The following is a 19270-nucleotide window of genomic DNA, read 5'->3' on the forward strand; positions in this document are numbered from 1 at the left end:
CATAGACTTAAAATACTTGTATAATATAACTTGTAAGTTAAACAATTAGAACAAAACTCAAACAATTAAAATAGTTTAAAAGAAATATAACTCGTGTTAAGAGAAAATAAATCAAAGAAAAACCTAACAAATCAACATAAAAGATGCAACTATTGAAGAGAATTTCATACATGTAAATCAAATAACTTGGTGTTCAAACTTTGTATATTACTCTCTCCATTTCACAATCATGTCTAGTTTAAGGTTTTTACACACATATTAAAAATAATATTACTAAAATATTCTTATTTTTACAATAAATGTATTACTTTTAATTGTGATAGTAGAATAATTTATGGAAAAAAAATAATGTTATATTGAAAAGTGAGAACATCAATCATTTTAAAATACTTTTCAGATATTAAAACTACAATCAATTTGGGATGAAAATAGTATTATAATAAATGTGAAAAATTATTATTTTTAAAATTAAATTAGTCATGAATCATCTAAATTTAATTTAATGTTCAAGTTCTACCATAGTTAAACTGTGGTCAAACCATTATTAATAAAACAATAGTCAATGATACATAAAGTAATATTAAATAAATATAATAATTTTATAACACTAAACTTTAAATAAAATACCATTTATTGATTCTTAACAATTTAATGTATACACAAATTCTAAACTATATATATATATATATATATATATATATATATATATATATATATATTAATTTAACTCTTTAGGGTTTAGGGTTTCTTATTGTTAGTGGATATTTTTCTATTTTATTAAAATTTAAATATATAAATTATAAAAATTCAAGATATAAAATATTTCAATTTAATATAAACTATTAAATTATATTTAATAAAAAAATATTAAAATTAATTGATAACATAATTTATTTCAACTTATGATTTTATTAAATATGTATTTTTTAATAGATATTTTAAATTAAATTTCAAAAATTTAAAAATAAATAAAATAGTAATCATTTTTAATTATCTAAAATTATATTACTTTTTATTAATCTTTTTATTTTTTTCTTATTGGACACATTCTCACAAAAATTTTATCATTTTTTTTATTCAAATATCAGTTAAGTTCAATAACTTTCGTATAAATAAATTTAATCTAATAAAACATTTTTCACATCTTAAATCAATCGATAAAAGACTCGAAATTGAAAATAATTACTATTTTAGAAAAACCAAATTGAACTAAATTAAAATGATTAAGGATCACAATAAATATTTTAAAAGTTAAATAACAAAAATAATTCTTTTTAAAACAAAATAAATCTTAAAAATAAGATATATAATTTACAATTTACCAAACAATAAACAAGACCGATCCAAAATGTTTTATCGATTTTGGACCAAGTCGACCAGTTCACACCGATATTCAAATGATCTGATTTTTGTAAGTAATCAAATGGGCCAGCAGACTGATTGCCGGTCCAGCCGATCTGATCCAGTCTGATTTTCAAAACAGCAAGAAGAATAGAAAAACTATTCACACCAACATGTGTAAAAATTGTGCCAATTTTTTGAGACATTATCGTTTCCCCTCAAAATATTATCCCAAAACAAACAAGAAGTAACTTTCCGTGTTCCAACTCATCATTGATTTGCCTAACTAATGTATTTGAACGAGGGTACTTTTTTTTTTTTTGGTAGGTAAGGTAAAATGAGGTTTATTCACTTTACATGTCCCAGACCTCCTAACCTTTTTGACTTTTCAAAATCTTCTTCTATCTAGTGTTGTATGACTAAAGACTACTGATTGAACTGATCCTACCTATGCTCCAACAGAAGTTAGAAGCCAGAATAAAGGGAGGGAGAAGGGGCCAAAAAGAGAGAATATACAGGGCTATATAGTACATACATCAAGCTGGCAGATAAATCAAAATAAAACAAATCAAGCCATTGGAGCTTAGGCATCCAGCTTGCCTACTAAGTGACACATGGCCAACAAGGCAACATGGAAGACGTTGAGTTCCTTTTTCCAGCAAAGACTGGGTTCCTTTTCTTATCATCAATGATTTTTCCAGCAAGCTTTCCCTCTCTTTAGTCTTTACAGCCCCACCATCAATGCTTTCTTAGGTAGCCGAGAAGTTAACAGAATGGACAACTCCATCCTCCCAGGAGAGCCTTCATAGCCATTGTTGATAATTTTCATGAACTCTCCCTTTACCAAATCAATGTCAATGAAATTATTCTTCACATGTTGCAAGCCCCAGTAGAAAACCACATGTGGCTCCGTTTTCTCACTATCAACATATTCTGTGGGGTTGGGGTCACAAAATCCAAGAATACCCTCCAGCTGTAGCAAACAAAACCATATTAGGAAATGATAATAAAATATAACTATGAGATATCTAGATTTATCATTTGCGCTACTTACAATTACGAGAAGACCCCGAAAGCGTGACTTAATCCAACCAACCCAGTCTCCAAGTGTATAATGATTAGGAGAAGAGAGGTAAATCTTGACAAATTGGAAGTATCTTTTTGAGTATGGGAAAGGCTCAAATACATGATCCCAATCGAAATCTGGCATCAAAAGATCCTTCAATTCAACCAAATAAAGAAAATGAGAAAGACTTACTTAAAGGGCTAGTTTTTTTTTTTTTTTTTAAACTAAGTACACACGAAAATCGTGTGGAAATAAAATAGGGGCATCAACTTCAGTTATGGTTGTCCAAGCAAAAGAAAGTAAGTTTGAAATACAGAACATTAAGATTAAGTCACTAAGGATAAAACTATACAATAATAGAAGCAATAAAATGTATACCAAAAGGAGACTTCAGTTAAGCAACTAAACATACCCTTGTCATATTATGCCCACGAAGAAGTTCAGACCTGATTCGGTAGAAAGTGCTTTTAGTTATATTAGTATGGCAGAACTCGTAAGGACTAGATGGCAGCCATATAGGCATGAAGGATCGTGCTTCTATAGCATCAAGAGCTGTTAGCAACATTCCTTCCTGCAGCATTACGGGAGTCGGCCAGGGCCAAAATGCAAATGTTTGAAAAAAGTTCATAATTAGAGAGTTTAAAGTGGCATCAGGATGTCTTTGAAAAACATAAGCTGCAAGAACTGTCATATGAACTCCTCCCAAATAACCAAGCAACTGCCAAAAAAAAAATGTTACCTCACATTAACCATAAAACTTGAGAGTTCAAGCACAAAGTTATGAAAGTAAACATTACTTAAAAGTACAAATGCACTTACATTTCCATAAACTCCTCGTCTTTTTGCCCAGAGTTTAAGACATCGTAGCAAAGATTGAAATTTCTGAAACATTAGATTTGCATTAAAGAGACCATAATGCACAAGAACAATAAAGCAAAACTAGACAAAAAACCTGCCCAGTCCCCTTCCTCGCCCATGCATGGAACCAGATAAAAAAGGGGAGCTACTAATCATTCTCAAGTAAAAGAAAACAAAAATTGAGATATTTTCATGTACTTTGCATCATCAAGATAATATTCCAATTGCTTAATGATTATTTCTTTTACTGAGAATAGAAATGATCGGCATACATCTTACCTCAATATTAGGAACTACATGGAGAATATGTCTATTTGCACGTACTCCAGACAAACTTTTCCAGCTGGTATCATCAATGTTCCTCATGAAAAATGGATTTAGAATGTCAACATTCTGTATTATAATTAACAGCATCAGTGAAACAATTGGTTATTTAACAAGCCAAGTTCAGAAGAGTATTAAATACAAAATAAAAGCGTTATGGATTAATGCATAATCAACTACATTATGTTTCTTCATACTGACCTCAGGAACATATAGTACATTAAGCCGGGCATATGGAAGATCAATGGAAATCCCATCAAATTTAAATCGCATTAGAGGGACTTTTGCACTCTTGACACAGTGAATATCTGACACTTCAGGACTCCTTTTAAGCATGTCATGCAACACAACAAAAAAGTCTTCCTGTATAGATTATATCTGTAAATATTAAGACAAATGTGCTACAGAGCCAAGGGGGGATGATAAACAAGAGAAACCAAATTAACTTACTGCAATTGAGGCAAAAAAAGGAGCAACACACAAAGCATCAATGTCAGACTCTGAGCTGTGAACCTAAACATTATTGAAAGTTTAGAAAATAAAACATGCTTTAGACAAGTAAAGAAATTTAACAGTCAAATGCCAGTAAATTAAGAGAAATCCTAACTCGACAAATTCTTTAGCTCTCATCTTTAAAAACTAAGAAACCAAGCAATATTATATAGGAATACTAAAAAAGGGAAGCACTTACTCCAAGGCCATAAGATCCATATGTCAGTATTGTGGCAGAAGTAACAGCAATCTGGTGTTTTGGTAGTTGATGCTGACATGCAACCTTCTTGATCCATAATGAGACTATCTGCAAGGCAAATAACTTGATAAATAAGGTGATAAAAAAGAAGTACAAGATTTGTAATTAGTGGCAATACCATCAAGACAATGCAAAGTGCACAAACAAATATTGTGATGCAAATTAAAAAAAAAAAAAAAAAAAAAAAAAAAAAAAAAAAACTAAATTTGGACAAACAAACAAACAAAACAGGGGTTTATTACCATAAAACATTAATATTACCCCTGGATGCATAAGAAATGTAAAAAGTTATAATTGTTGTGAAAATGTAAAATATTTTGTTGAAGTCTTGCCATTAATAAATGAGTATAATAATTCAAGCAGTTACAAAATCTTACCAATTATATGAACAAAGTGACATCTTTTTGAGTAATAAATTTAAATACTTATTGATTGTTGATATAACTTACACAAAAAATAGTCCATTACCTAAAAAAGTTATAAATTTTCAAACACCAGCGATAAATCCCTAGAATTTTCTATCCGTCCTTACAGAAGCCAAATTGTCAAAGGTGTCACCTATAACAAAAAACACATTTCCAGTATATTTGGATACGCTTCCAGAGGCACATTTGACGTGATTTTTCACGTTTTAATTGAAGTCGTTAATTCTAGCTTACGCATTTTTCAGCCATTGGACGTAATAAACTGTGTTTGAATGCAATTCCCAAACACACCAACTTTCTAGCAGAAAACCTTGTTAAAGTAAGGACAACATTGTCGTACACAATAAACACCTTTTCAGTCATACATGTGAAAATAACAACAAAACACAATTTCCTCCATATTTGAGACAAATAAAAAATCCAAAAAAGAAACAACCTTGAAGAAAACAAAGAATGCATTGAAAAGGAAAAGAAAGGCTGAAATGCCTCAGCAGAAACCACAAGAAGTCAAAAACAAATAAGGGAATGTTGCACGAGAAAACCTGTTTGAGCTTCTTAATAGCGTTTTTCCTTTTCTCATCCTCTTCTGGCGGCGGAACAAGTCCTTCATCAGCCATGAACTGCATACACACAATTATTAAACCCCAAAATAAAAGTCATAAACTTTAAATAATACCCAAATCAAAAATCCATTTTTTTTTTTTAAAAAAAAAGTTCACCTGAAGCAGAGAAATGGACCTTTGATTGTCCATTACGAAGAAAAGTGAAGGGTTGAAGGGAAAAGGAAGCAGCACCGTGGAGAGCGGAGGAGGCGGCGGCAGAAAGGGGTGGATGATCGGAAACGGCGGAGGGTCGAAAACGACGTCACTTGGGATAGGGCGAGAAGTTGGAGATTCAAATTCCATGCAAGTTGGCAAAAACCTCTCCCCAAAATTGCTAAACCCAAAAATAAGGAATGGCTTCGACAAGGGATTAAAATTGAAATGAAAAATAAAAAAAAAATAATAAAAAAAAGTATATAATTAATAATAAGGAAAAGGAAAAAAAGAAACAGCGATTCGGTCGTTATAGGAAATTCTAAAAAGCGAAAAAGAATACAAAGAAAGCGGTGTTCTGTTGAGACGGTTCTCGTGAATGATCTATGTTTAGCAATACCTTCTTTCTTCTTCTCTTTCTTTTTTTCTGCTCTGCACTCTCACTCTTTATACTTCTTAACCTTCGTCTCTCAATGTCTCATGCCACCTTCCATTCTTTAATTAACAAAACACAGAGGGACAAAATATGCTATGTTCCTATAAATGTATCTTCCGTTATTTATTTAATTGAAGAAATGGAAAAAATAATTAGTTTATTTTATTTTTAAAAAATAAACTATATTTTCCTACGTGGGAATATACTTGTTATAAGCCAACTGTCAGTGTACTCAGTGTAGGACTCCTCCAACCGTGAATGATGCAGCATCCATTTTTTTTATAAACTGGGAAGCACTTTGCATCATCCAAATCTTTAAAACAGTGCAGGTACCACTATCTTTATATTTTTCTTACTAATACAAAATTCTTAATCATGTAAAATATCTTACATTAAAGATTAAAATTTTTATATAATTTTTACTTAAAAATAATTAAAAATAAAAAATTTATTGAAAATATAATATTTAATATTTTTTTCTTTATCATGTTTGCCAAAAAATATCAAATATCAAGAAGAGTTAATTTATTAGAAGAGGTTAATCCCATTATATAGTGAATGAAGATTTAATCTTTTATTAAGAGATATTACAATTAATATCAGTACAGGCGTTAGTGGTAAATCTAGATAAAATGAGGAGATGCGTTAACGCCACTATATTTTACCTGTGCCATATCACTACAATTAAAAGATATAATTGGTTGTCAGTATAAAAAAACTTTAATATATAAGTGATTAACTCATATAAATATGTGTTTGGTGTTATTATTTTTTACCTCTTATTTTTATAATTTAAATCTATTGTCTCTAAATTTTCGATTGTTGTCAAATTTTATCTTTTACTAACCAATTTCTTTCTTATGCTCTGATTCTTTTTCAGTTCAATAAATGTTTTTATTCTTCATTCTGTTGAACATTTTATCCTTATAAAGTATTTCTTTTTCTTCATGTAATATTTATTTTTTTATTTTCACATTTATCATAATAATTAATATTATTATTTTTAAAAATAAATTACGTTATAGCTTAAAGTTCTAGGTCCATCACTAGTATGCCTGTTTTAAAACTGATCTAATCGAAAAATAAATAAATAAAAGTATTGGATTGGATTAGATTTTGAATATATATATATATATTTATTTATTTATATTTATATATATATGTATAACTTTTTAATATTTATGACATCTTCTGTATTTACATTTTTATTACATAATTTACACTAATTTATGAAAATATATTTAATTAATGATAATTATTCAAGTAAAGGTATACATTTACCAAGTTGTGTAATTTTGTTTTTAATAGTATATATTTGAAGAGCTACATTACTATAGTTACATTTAGTATAATGGTGAGATGTTCAGGGACGGAGCCAGGATTTCAATACTGGGGGGCCGAGAATTGGAATGATCAAATGAGGCGCTACATTTTTTTAAAAAAAAAAAAATTCCAAAGTGATACCACATAGCAGGCCGTACCAGAAGTCCAAAAGTTGAATAAAAAAATAAATTTGGGTTATTCATTTAATTATACATATGAGTTTATATTAAAAATAGGGGGTGCCATATAGTAATATATATGTATATAAAAAAAAATTAAAATTGTTGGGGGGCCGTGGCACCCGTAGGTCCCCCCTTGGCTCCGTCCTTGGAGATGTTGAAACAGTACAGACATAGTCCTATTAGGTATATAATAACTTATAAATGAGATATTTGGTATATTAAATTATTTTAAAATATTAATTCTAATTGATTGTTAATAAAAACTAAATTATTTGTCTTACTATTTATATAATATTTAAAATGTAAAAATATAATAAAACTAAAATTGAATCTCTCTACTACGGAATAGGGGTAAAACTTGGATTTTACTCCAATTAAAAGGCTTAGGCAAGGGGATTCATTATCTGAATCCCTAATTGTTTTATGAATGGAAAAATGGGCCGAAATGATGTTGAAGAAGGCCCATGAGAAGCGGTGACAACCTTTTCAAATGTTCAAAAATGGGTCTCGTATCTCTTTATTTTGTTTTTGTTCAGATGATGTCTTTATTTTTGCTAGAGGCAAACCTTTGCAAAAGCTCTCTTAATTGTTGGAGTTTTGGATAAGCTTAGCAGTAAGTTTAGGGTTGAAGATTAATAATTTAATATGATATCCAAAAAGTCTGGGGCTTTTGCTTCAAAGTTTATCTCATGATCTCATCACAAAGAGGGTTTTGTATTTTGAAGATTCAAGATTTGCCGACACAGTTTGGTTTATTGGCTTTCAACTTCAAAGATATAACGTTGGAAGGCCTGGTCGGAATACCAGAGTTATTTGTGTTAAAATAATATTTAATTAGTAAAAGAAATATTTTATATGTATAAATTAATTGTTGATAGTTAATTTTGAGATATTATATAAATTATTTCTATTAAAAAAATAAAAATGAAAACAAAAACTTGAAGACATAATATTTGTGAGTATAGGTTGAAGAGTCCGAATCTAGAAGTGTTGCGTATTCCTAATTATGACTTGGAGCTTAGCTAGCAGATAAACACCACCCACTAACTATTATATATATCTAACAAAGTTACGTTACAAAATAAAAAAGGATTATAGTTAAAAAGAGAAATAGTTTTTTTCAAGCCATCACTCACACAAAAAAGCACACATAGATTTTTTTCTTAATAATTCTAACTATTTAAACAATATTTTTTTTATTAAGGAAAACATTTTTCTTTATTCTAAGCACGTCAAAGTAATTTACCTTTTTTATTAAAAAAATAAAATAAAATACAGCTCAAATATTGGAAAACCGAAGCTTTGGAATTTAAATCGTGGTTACGTTATATGTTCAACGCAAGTTTCACCCTTTACTTTTTCTGCTGAGAGATTATTTGAAAATAGAATTATGCGTGTTTAGGTAGGCAGTTTAATTAAATGTTAGTAAATGGAAAATTATTTATAACTTTGTAATGAAATTTATAAAAATAAATTAGAAATTAAATATTCTATTAAAATATGTATAAAAAATATAAATGATCACACATTAATTTTTTAAGGTCAACTTAGCATACTCTGCTACTCAAAAAAATAAAAATAAATAAAATAAGCATGTCTGAATATTTAGGATCTGTTTGTTTAATTTTTTTTTTCACAAAAGCGCTTCTTTTAATAAAATAAGTGTTTTTTTTTGTGTTTGTTTAAATTTTTTCCTTAAAATAAACAGTTTTCTATTTATTTTAAGAAACAATTCCTATATGTTATTTAAAGATTTTTTATATTTTTTATAAAAGCACTAGTTTAAAAATACTTCTTTTTAAGACAATGATAGTTAATAACTATAAACGAATCTCTTGAGGACCCTTTTCCTCTATATGTAACTTTCATATTTCAATGCCTAAAAAATATAGGATAAAACATTTTTTTATTTTCACCAAAATATCTCAAAATTTGGTTTTATTATTTATAAAAAAAATCAATATATTCTTCATCCCTGTATTTTACAAAAACACATTTTGTAAATATTAAAACCATGTTAATTTTATTAAATATACAAACTAAAAACATATTAAATTGTAATAAAGACTAAAGTCGAATTTTGAAATATTTTGATAACCAAAAATTTATGTCTTAGACTAAGAATAGTACTACATTGTCATTCATACCAATACAATTCGATAAAGTTGTAAATACTTCATATCAAATATCCACACCAAATTAGTTACCTTAAAAAAAAAACAACACCCATACAATTCCATATTTGAAAATTCCCTTTGTTTGATTAAAATAAATCACACATGGTTTTCTAAGTAAGGTGATGTGTCGCTGTTAATGTGCCAAACCATTATCCCTATCTAGCATACTTGGGATGTGATACTATAAATGAAAAATCGTAATCCAATCCCAAAGGACAAATCACGAATAATAATCGAGTTTTTTTTTTCTTTCTTCTTTTCTAGATACAATAAAGAAAGAATCTAGAATCTTATACCACATGTTCACCTCTTATAACCAAGACAAAGACAATCCTAATGGAATAATAATCAAGCACATTAAAAAAAAAAAACAAAAAAACAAAAAAACCTGAAACTCACAAAAGAACGCGCTTTACCCTTTTGGTTCCATCGACCTCAGGAACGTTTAGACGACCCTTTTGGTGCGATCACAAATTGTCAAATTCAATTCAAAGCATAACATATAAACACAAAAAAAAAAAAAAAGAAATTCCGTCACAACCAATCATAGAAACAATTTAAACTACGATTGATCCATGAAATATAAAATAAAACATATAATTGTGAGGAAAAAAAAAGGAATGAGAATTAGAGAGTACAACCACAACAGAGGAAGAAGTAGCAAAGCATGGCGAGCAAGGCTATGGACTCAAGGCCCGTAATTAAGGCCCAAAAGACGTCATCAACCAACGACAAGTTCCACTGAATAACACTCTCTACGTTCCAACCCGGGTTCAAATAAGACAAGTCCAACGCCGGCCACCGGAAAGGTGACGTGTACCACCACCACCACGACCTACTCATCTTCCTTTCTTCTATTTTCCCTTCCTTTGTTTGAATTTCACTTTCAATTATGATGTTGAAGCATTTATTAGTCTTGCTTTATAAGATGGGGTATATGTGTGTCAATGACAGAAACATGAATTAACACGTGTTAACACAAAAAAAGCACTCACCAGATTATTCTTTTTATTACGTGAAAATTGTGAATAGATTTTTTATATATACGTGTTAAGAATGTATAAATAAAATTGTTGAAAAAATGCTTATCACATTGATAGTATAAAAGTGAGTTAATTATTTTTTATTTAAATTTTTTGCTTTTGTATATTTAATAGTAGCATCAAGATTGATGTTAATAAAATATGAAATTTTAGCACCACGAGTTTTTTTAATATATGAATGTCTTGTATATTTATAAAATTTGATATTATTGTGCTTTTATTTCTTACTTTTATTTATAATTCAATTAATGTCTATTTTGTATACATATATTTTTTAATTAATAAAATTTTGATAGTTAAGTCGGTTTAAAATAATTTTATGTCGGTTATGGTTAATTCTCCATTGGTTTTTGAGTGCATATCTTAAAGAAAGCAAAACTAAAATTTCTACCTAAGGTTGTCTATTGCTCAATACTTTTTTTTTATATATATAGTTGTGCATAATAAAGAAAATAATTAGGCCAATAGTTGAATTATTTTAATTAGTTTAAAACATGATAGACTCTTTCACTACGTGATCAAATCCTTATTGTAAGATAATTATGTCTCATGTGGGAAATATGTAATATATAAAGGGACTAATAAATAAATAATTAAATAATTAAAGACTAAATCATAAATGGGTTTAATGGAACATTTATGAGAATAATTGTTATTTGATGGAAATAACAATCTTTAGGGATTATAAATATTCACTAATGTGAGACAAAGTCCACGCCCATGACAGAAAGTATTCTCTCAAACCCTAGCCATCACGAAAGATAGAGAGAGTAAAAAGAAAAGTCAAAGGGAGTGAAATCTTGGTTCTCTTCTCAAAAAGATCAAAGCACTCTAAGGATCAAAGGAGTTTTCTACTATGGAGAAAGGTACACACTTTTTTTATTATTATGTGAGTATCATGAATTTCAAAGATCCTTTAATTTTCTAAAATTGATGTATTAGAAAATCATAGAACTTACATGTGGTATCAGAGCAAGGTTTTGAAATTGAATGATCCTCCGTGAATGATATGTGTTGTAAAATTGTATAATTCTCCATGAATGTTATATATATACATATATAACGATTTTGCAATGATCTAGAAGACATTGTCAAATTAAGAAATTTCAAGCAATTTTTTTTTCTCACCGGAAGTGAGATAATTCTACAACAATAGAAAATAAAATAATATTTTCTCACCAGAAGTGAGATAATTGTGCAACAATGAAAATAAAAGGATATTTTCTCACCCGAAGTGAGATAATTGTACGACAATGAAAATAAAAGAATATTTTCTTCACCTGAAGTGGGAAAATATTATGAAAAGTGAAAAGAAAAAGGATAGACAAACAAACGAATATTATATAAATGTTATCCTTTGAGTACCACTGTAAGTGGAATAATTCTATCAAGGTCATTGTTGCAATATTATGTTTAATTTTCTGCTGCATGTTGTTTGTTTGGATCATGAATGTAATTCTAAATTTTGAAATATGATTAATATATTAAATTTCACATTATCGAAATCCTAGTGATAATCGCGTAATAATTATTTTCTTGAAAGTTTCCTTTTTTTCTAAAAATACCTAAATTTGTATTTCTAATTGGAAAGAATTGATTTTTTTTTTAAATCAAATCTTGGAATTAATTTTATGATGAATTTGTTAGTCACAAAAGTGGCCAGATTTTATATTTATTTTAATTCCAAATTAATGGTGATTTAATTCAATTACCCATAGAATAATGGATGCTAAATAAAATAATTGTTTTTTTATGGGTATATTGAAATTCATTATTATAAGACATTTATGTATTGCCCAAAGGTTGATTAGTTGATCTCATAATCAATGAATATAATTGTGTGTGACTTATGTGTGCTACTAGATTATTTATATATCCAAAGGTATTAGATAATTCTAATTGGTGCATGTTTAGTTGCAAAATAATGATTAAATTTACTAGCATCATTATGTTTGTATGTTGTATGTTGATGTATCACCCAAAGGAGAACATCAATATACTATTAATTGATGTTTGAATATATTATATGTGTAGCATGTATTTTATGTCTCAAAACACTCATATAAAAATTTTTATTATGCAGTATCTGTTCCCAATTCACTAAATTCTCTTGTAGCGTCTATTCCAATTTTTAATGGGCTTATTTTCTCTGACTGGAATGAGCAAGTCCAATTTCACCTCGGTGTTTTGGATCAAGACCTTGCTATATTGGAAGAGAAGCCTGCTACTATTACTGATTCTAGTAGTAATGAAGAAAAAGTCTATTATAAAGCTTGGGAAAAGTCTAACAGACTCTGCCTTATGTTCACGAGAATGACTGTTGCTAACAGTATTAAGACAGATCTACCCAAAACTGTAAGTGCTAAAGAATTTATGGGTTTTGTGGGAGAGCGCTCTCAAACAGCTGATAAGTCTCTTGCTGGGACACTAATGAGTACACTGACCACCATAAAGTTTGATGGTTCACGTACTATGCATGAGCATGTCATTGAGATGACAAATATTGCAGCAAGACTTAAGTCCTTGGGAATGGCTGTGAATGAGAATTTCCTTGTACAATTTATTCTTAACTCATTACCGAGTGAGTATGGGCCGTTTCAAATGAGCTATAATACCATGAAAGACAAATGGAATGTGCATGAATTGCATAGTATGTTGGTTCAGGAGGAAACGAGACTTAAGAATCAAGGAAGTCACTCAATTCATTATGTAAGCCACCAAGGGAATCAAGGAGCTGGAAAGAAGTTTGTTAAGAAACATGATAAGGGCAAAAAACCATTAAAGATTAATGAGGCATCTGTGCCAATCCAGAAGAAAGCGTCAAAGGGTAATAATTGTCATTTCTATGGGAAATCTGGACACTTCCAGAAGGATTGCCCAAAATGTAAGGCTTGGTTCGAAAAGAAAGGTAAGCTTAATGCTTATGTATGTTTTGAGTCAAATTTAACTGAAGTTCCCCATAATACATGGTGGATCGATTCTAGATGTACGACTCATGTTTCTAATACGATGCAGGGATTCACTACAATCCAAACCATAAGCCTAAATGAGAAGTTCGTCTTCATGAGGAATAGAGTGAAAGTTCTAGTGGAAGCAGTCAGGACTTATCGTTTAATCCTTAATACTGGACATCATTTAGATTTATTGGAAACTCTTTATGTACCTAATTTATCTAGAAATTTAGTTTCATTATCTAAACTTGATGCTATTGGATACTCTTTTACTTTTGGTAATGGATGTTTCAGTTTATTTAAGCATAATCATCTCATTGGTACTGATATTCTTTGTGATGGTTTATATAAATTGAATTTAGATGGTTTGTATGATGAAACCCTCTTGACTCTGCATCATAACATTGGTACTAAACGTAGTTTAGTAAATGAACGTTCTGCTTTCTTGTGGCATAGACGTTTAGGTCACATTTCTAGAGAAAGAATGGAAAGATTAATAAAAAATGAAATTCTTCCAAATCTATATTTTACGGATCTAAATATTTGTGTGGACTGTATTAAAGGAAAACAAACAAAACATACAAAGAAAGGAGCTACAAGAAGCACTCAGCTTCTTGAAATTGTGCATACCGATATATGTGGTCCTTTTGATGTCAATTCTTTCGGAAAGGAAAAATACTTCATTACCTTTATAGATGACTATTCACGTTATGGTTATGTCTATCTATTGCATGAGAAATCTCAAGCAGTCGATGCCTTAAAAATTTACTTGAATGAAGTAGAAAGACAATTAGACAAAAAAGTGAAAGTTGTAAGATCTGATAAAGGTGGTGAGTATTATGGAAGATATAATGAAACTGGGCAACACCCAGGTCCATTTGCTAAACTTCTTCAGAAACGTGGCATTTGTGCTCAATATACAATGCCAGGTACACCACAACAAAATGGTGTATCAGAAAGGCGTAATAGAACATTAATGGATATAGTTAGGAGTATGTTAAGTAATTCAACTTTACCCATATATTTGTGGATGTATGCCTTGAAAACAACCATGTATTTGTTAAACAGGGTTCCTAGTAAGGCAGTTTCAAAGACACCTTTTGAACTGTGGACTGGTAGGACACCTAGTTTAAGGCACCTACATGTTTGTGGTTGTCAGGCAGAAATAAGGATTTATAATCCACAAGAAAAGAAATTGGATGCAAGAACAATCAGTGGATATTTCATTGGTTATCCAGAAAAATTAAAAGGGTATATGTTTTATTGTCCTAATCATAATATGAAAATTGTTGAAACTGGAAATACAAGGTTCATTGAAAATGGTGAAGTTAGTGGGAGTACAATTCCACAGAAAGTGGAAGTCAAAGAAGTTAGAATGCAAGTTTCTTTGACTTATGCCTCTAGCAATAAAGTAAGTGTTCCTCTAACTGTTGAGTTAAACAACAATGAAGAAGAGCAACATAATAATGAACTCATGATTCATAATGAACCTATTGTAGAACAACCACAAGAAATAGCATTAAGAAGGTCACAAAGAGAAAAAAAGACCAGCTATTTCGAATGACTATATGGTATATCTACATGAGTTAGAAACTGACTCAAGTATTAATGAGAATGATCCAGTTTCGTTTTCACAAGCTGTAAGTTGTGATAATTCTGAAAAGTGGTTAAATGCCATGAAAGAAGAATTAAAATCCATGGAACAAAATGATGTTTGGGACCTTGTAGAATTGCCAGAAGGTTGCAAGAGAGTTGGTTGTAAGTGGGTCTTTAAGACTAAACGTGACTTTGATGGCAACCTTGAAAGGCACAAGGCTAGACTTGTTGCTAAGGGTTTCACTCAAAAAGATGGCATTGATTATAAAGAGACTTTTTCACCCGTCTCACGAAAGGATTCCTTTAGAATTATCATGGCATTAGTAGCCCATTATGACTTGGAGCTACATCAAATGGATGTGAAAACCGCCTTTCTAAATGGAAATTTAGAGGAGAATGTTTACATGGGCCAACCAATGGGGTTCTCGGTTGAAGGAAAGGAACACATGGTGTGCAAATTAAAGAAATCAATATATGGACTTAAGCAAGCTTCCCGCCAATGGTATTTAAAGTTTAATGATACCATTGTTTCCTTTGGATTTAAAGAAAACATTGTTGATCGATGCATATATTTGAAGGTCAGTGGGAGTAAAGTTATATTTTTAATTCTATATGTTGATGACATCTTGCTTGCAACTAACGATCTTGGTCTTCTTCATGAGACTAAGAAGTTTCTCTCTAGTAACTTTGAAATGAAAGATATGGGCGAGGCAAGCTATGTGATAGGAATAGAAATATTCCGAGATAGATCACAAGGACTGTTAGGCTTGTCTCAGAAAGTATATATCAATAAAGTACTAGAGAGATTCAGGATGGAAAAGTGCTCAGCATCGCCCGTTCCAATTCAGAAAGGAGATAAGTTTAGTCTCACTCAATGTCCTAAAAATGACTTGGAACGAAAACAAATGGAAGCAATTCCGTGTGCATCAATTGTTGGGAGTATCATGTATGCTCAGATTTGTACTCGACCAGATATAAGCTTTGCAGCTGGAATGTTAGGAAGATATCAAAGTAATCCGAGAATGGAACATTGGAAAGCTGCAAATAAAGTTCTGAGATACTTACAGGGAACAAAGTGTCACATGCTTACATATAGGAGGTCTAATCACCTTGAGGTGATTGGATATTCAGACTCTGATTTTGTTGGATGTGTGGATTCAAGAAAATCCACTCTTGGCTATGTATTTATTTTAGCTGGAGGAGCAATATCATGGAAAAGTGCAAAACAAACAGTTGTTGCTTCATCGACTATGGAAGTTGAATTTGTAGCATGTTTTGAGGCTACAATTCAGGCTAATTGGTTGCGGAACTTTATTTTAGGGCTTGGAATTGTCGACAGTATTGCTAAGCCGTTGAAAATGTATTGTGATAATTCTGCAGCAGTATTTTTTCTAAGAACGACAAGTACTCTAAGGGTGCTAAGCATATGGAATTAAAGTACTTTGCCGTGAAGGAGGAAGCTCAGAAACAAAGAGTGTCAATAGAACATATTAGCACAAATCTTATGATAGCTGATCCTTTAACAAAGGGATTACCGCCCAAAACATTTATTGAGCATGTTAAAAATATGGGCATTATTGTTACTAATGATTGTTGAGTATCATGTTTATTTTATATTAAGTGATTGACATTTTGAGTTCATCAATGATATGTTTCTGAGTACCTGTTTTCTATGGTTTTATGCATATTTGTGTTAGAGTAATGTAAACAGGTGTCATCTTGAAAAAGATATAAAGTTGGACCAAGTATGTGCTCCTTATTAATGATCATATTAAGAAGAAGACTTGTTTGTAGTACATGGAAGGGACTATGTCGATTAAACTGATGTACAACCGCCATGACTCAAATTAGTTCATATTTTTAAATATGAAATTATGATGAACCTAATGTATAAAATGATTTAGCGATTTTAATGCGCATTATGTTAATTTAATTAATTTATTTATTTGTCGGTTGTGAGAAATGTCACATGAGTCAAGTGGGAGAATGTAAGATAATTATGTCTCATGTGGGAAATATGTAATATATAAATGGACTAATAAATAAATAATTAAATAATTAAAGACTAAATCATAAATGGGTTTAATGGAGCATTTATGAGAATAAATGTTATTTGATAGAAATAACAATCTTTAGGGATTATAAATATCCACTAATGTGAGACAAGGTCCATGCCCCTGACAGAAAGTATTCTCTCAAACCCTAGTCATCACGAAAGATAGAGAGAGTAGAAAGAAAAGTCAAAGGGAGTGAAATCTTGGTTCTCTTCTCAAAAAAATCAAAGCACTCTAAATATCAAAAGAGTTTTCTACTATGGAGATAGGTACACTTTTTATTATTATTATTATGTGAGTATCATGAATTTCAAAGATCCTTTAATTTTCTATAATTGATGTATTAGAAAATCATAGAACTTACACTTATTACAGGAAAATAAACTTGTATTTTTAAGATAAGGCAATTACTTTATGGCATAAATCAGTTCTTCAAAGTTGGGGGAAAAAATTATATGAAAATGAAGTTTATGGAATAGCCGAACAGGGGACCTTTTAAACTATGAAATAGACGGTTAGCTTAGATACAATTGGTGTTGATTTTTGTTTGATCTGGATGAATCACTATCAAAATAAAAAAACCATTATTAAAATAAAATATAAATTTGAATTGAAAAATAATAGTTATAATATTATGTGTTTATTTGGACTAGTAGGTGTCCGTGCAGTCCATATGGGCTGGCAGTGGCAGGATATGAAATGAGATTTGGTTCCTTTTGGAAATGAGATTTGGTTCACCTTATCACTAATTCCACCCTTTCCTTTTGTATGCGTCGCACATATATTTGATACTCGTCAATTTCTCAGGTTTGGGAATTAAAACACCTACTGCTTTTAGCCAAGTATCGTCTTCAACAGAATCAACATTATTTCAGCATTAACTCCACATAGACAAATAACTCACAAAAATAAAATAAAAACTGTGTAAATTTTTTAATTACTGCTAGCGCTTTTGTAATAACGAGGTATTTGGCTTTTCATGGCATAAAACTGACTCCTTTTTTTAATTATTTTTTATTGCAAGAAATGCTTCTGAATTTTAGTAAACCAGGTATTTATTGTTCGGGAAAGTAATCAAGCAGATATAAACAAGCCCAAGTGTATATTTGGATATCAATTTAAAATTTTTAATAAAAAAAAAATATGTTTCAATGTAGAAAAAGAAAAGTTTGTGAGCGTAAAATTCAGTTCAACTTAACTGATTGTTAAATATATCCTAAAACATTACATTTACTGCATACCTTGCTTCCAAATTAAGCCGCACCTTATTGGGGGTAATATTTACATAATGCTAGCCATTCGTCAAAATACCCTTAAAAATTATAGGTTGAATTTCACTTTTTGTCCATCTGCTTTTATCGATCCATAATTTTAATATTTATATTTTAAAATAGAAATGTTTAATTTTTTTATTTAAAAAAATATATGAAATTTTAGTTCTATTATCAATTTATATTTATTTTTATAAGAAATTAATATTTATTTTATTAATAAAAATTTTATTTACATATTTTTTAAAATTTTATTTTTAAATTTTATAAAATATCACATCACTTAAATATAATATAAGTAAACATTAAAATCTAACAATTAATAAATATCAAATTAACTAAAAATAATCAAAATCCTGTATTTTTAAAATTAAAAAAAAACTAAAATTTTCAATTTTAAAATAGAGACTAAAATTACAAATCGATAAAAATAAAGATATCAAAACAATTAGCCAAAATTATACTGTAATTATTTCTATGTAAAATGGGTTATCCTCCAAGATAGCATCACTTATATTTTGGTCCTAATATATGCCACGGTCGAAGCTTTGAGCCAATCAAACTATTAATGATGTCTATCCATTTTTTCACGACGCAGGATCGCGACAGAATAATAATCACTACCAAGCAAACATGATGTTCAACCTACAACATGATTTATAAAAATTAAAGATAAGAGATTAAATTTACTGAATTAAATTCACATATTAGTTAGAA

The 19270-nt window shown here is 29.7% G+C and overlaps 2 protein-coding genes across 5 annotated transcripts; one reads left to right on the forward strand and one right to left on the reverse strand.

Moving 5' to 3' along the window:
* Window positions 1-1517: 1517 nt before the first annotated feature.
* Window positions 1518-10578, reverse strand: PAPS3 (poly(A) polymerase 3). 4 transcript variants are annotated; one of them, XM_083063436.1, is made up of 11 exons: window positions 10280-10572; window positions 5485-10093; window positions 5308-5385; window positions 4281-4388; window positions 4040-4102; window positions 3791-3952; window positions 3545-3658; window positions 3227-3289; window positions 2820-3125; window positions 2396-2560; window positions 1518-2314 (listed from the first exon to the last, which is right to left on the reverse strand). In XM_083063436.1, exons 2-11 carry the CDS (start codon window positions 5668-5670, stop codon window positions 2066-2068), a joined length of 1494 nt encoding a protein of 497 aa, XP_082919562.1. In that variant the 5' UTR covers window positions 5671-10093; window positions 10280-10572; the 3' UTR covers window positions 1518-2065. The 4 variants fall into 4 exon arrangements, with proteins under 4 accessions (XP_082919562.1, XP_082919561.1, XP_020221738.1 ...); XM_083063435.1 differs by having other exon boundaries at window positions 5485-5701; window positions 5921-10572; XM_020366149.3 differs by having other exon boundaries at window positions 5485-5724; window positions 5921-10572.
* A 959-nt stretch (window positions 10579-11537) lies between these two features.
* On the forward strand, window positions 11538-13362 carry LOC145955841 (uncharacterized). The gene is made up of 3 exons (XM_083071059.1): window positions 11538-11547; window positions 12765-13262; window positions 13346-13362. Exons 1-3 carry the CDS (start codon window positions 11538-11540, stop codon window positions 13360-13362), a joined length of 525 nt encoding a protein of 174 aa, XP_082927185.1.
* Window positions 13363-19270: the final 5908 nt, after the last annotated feature.

The sequence above is a fragment of the Cajanus cajan genome, chromosome 1, assembly GCF_000230855.2.
Source record: "Cajanus cajan strain Asha chromosome 1, NIPB_CcT2T_4, whole genome shotgun sequence".
NCBI classification, from domain to species: Eukaryota; Viridiplantae; Streptophyta; class Magnoliopsida; order Fabales; family Fabaceae; genus Cajanus; species Cajanus cajan.

Bases quoted from the DNA above. Each gene is read 5' to 3' on its own strand.
- PAPS3 (XM_083063436.1), bottom strand. From the start codon at position 5,670: ATGGAATTTGAATCTCCAACTTCTCGCCCTATCCCAAGTGACGTCGTT. The intron at 5,386-5,484 runs GTGAACTTTTTT...GTGTGTATGCAG, and splicing joins GGTCCATTTCTCTGCTTCAG to TTCATGGCTGATGAAGGACT. The intron at 3,290-3,544 runs GTAAGATGTATG...CTAATGTTTCAG, and splicing joins ATGTAGTTCCTAATATTGAG to AAATTTCAATCTTTGCTACG.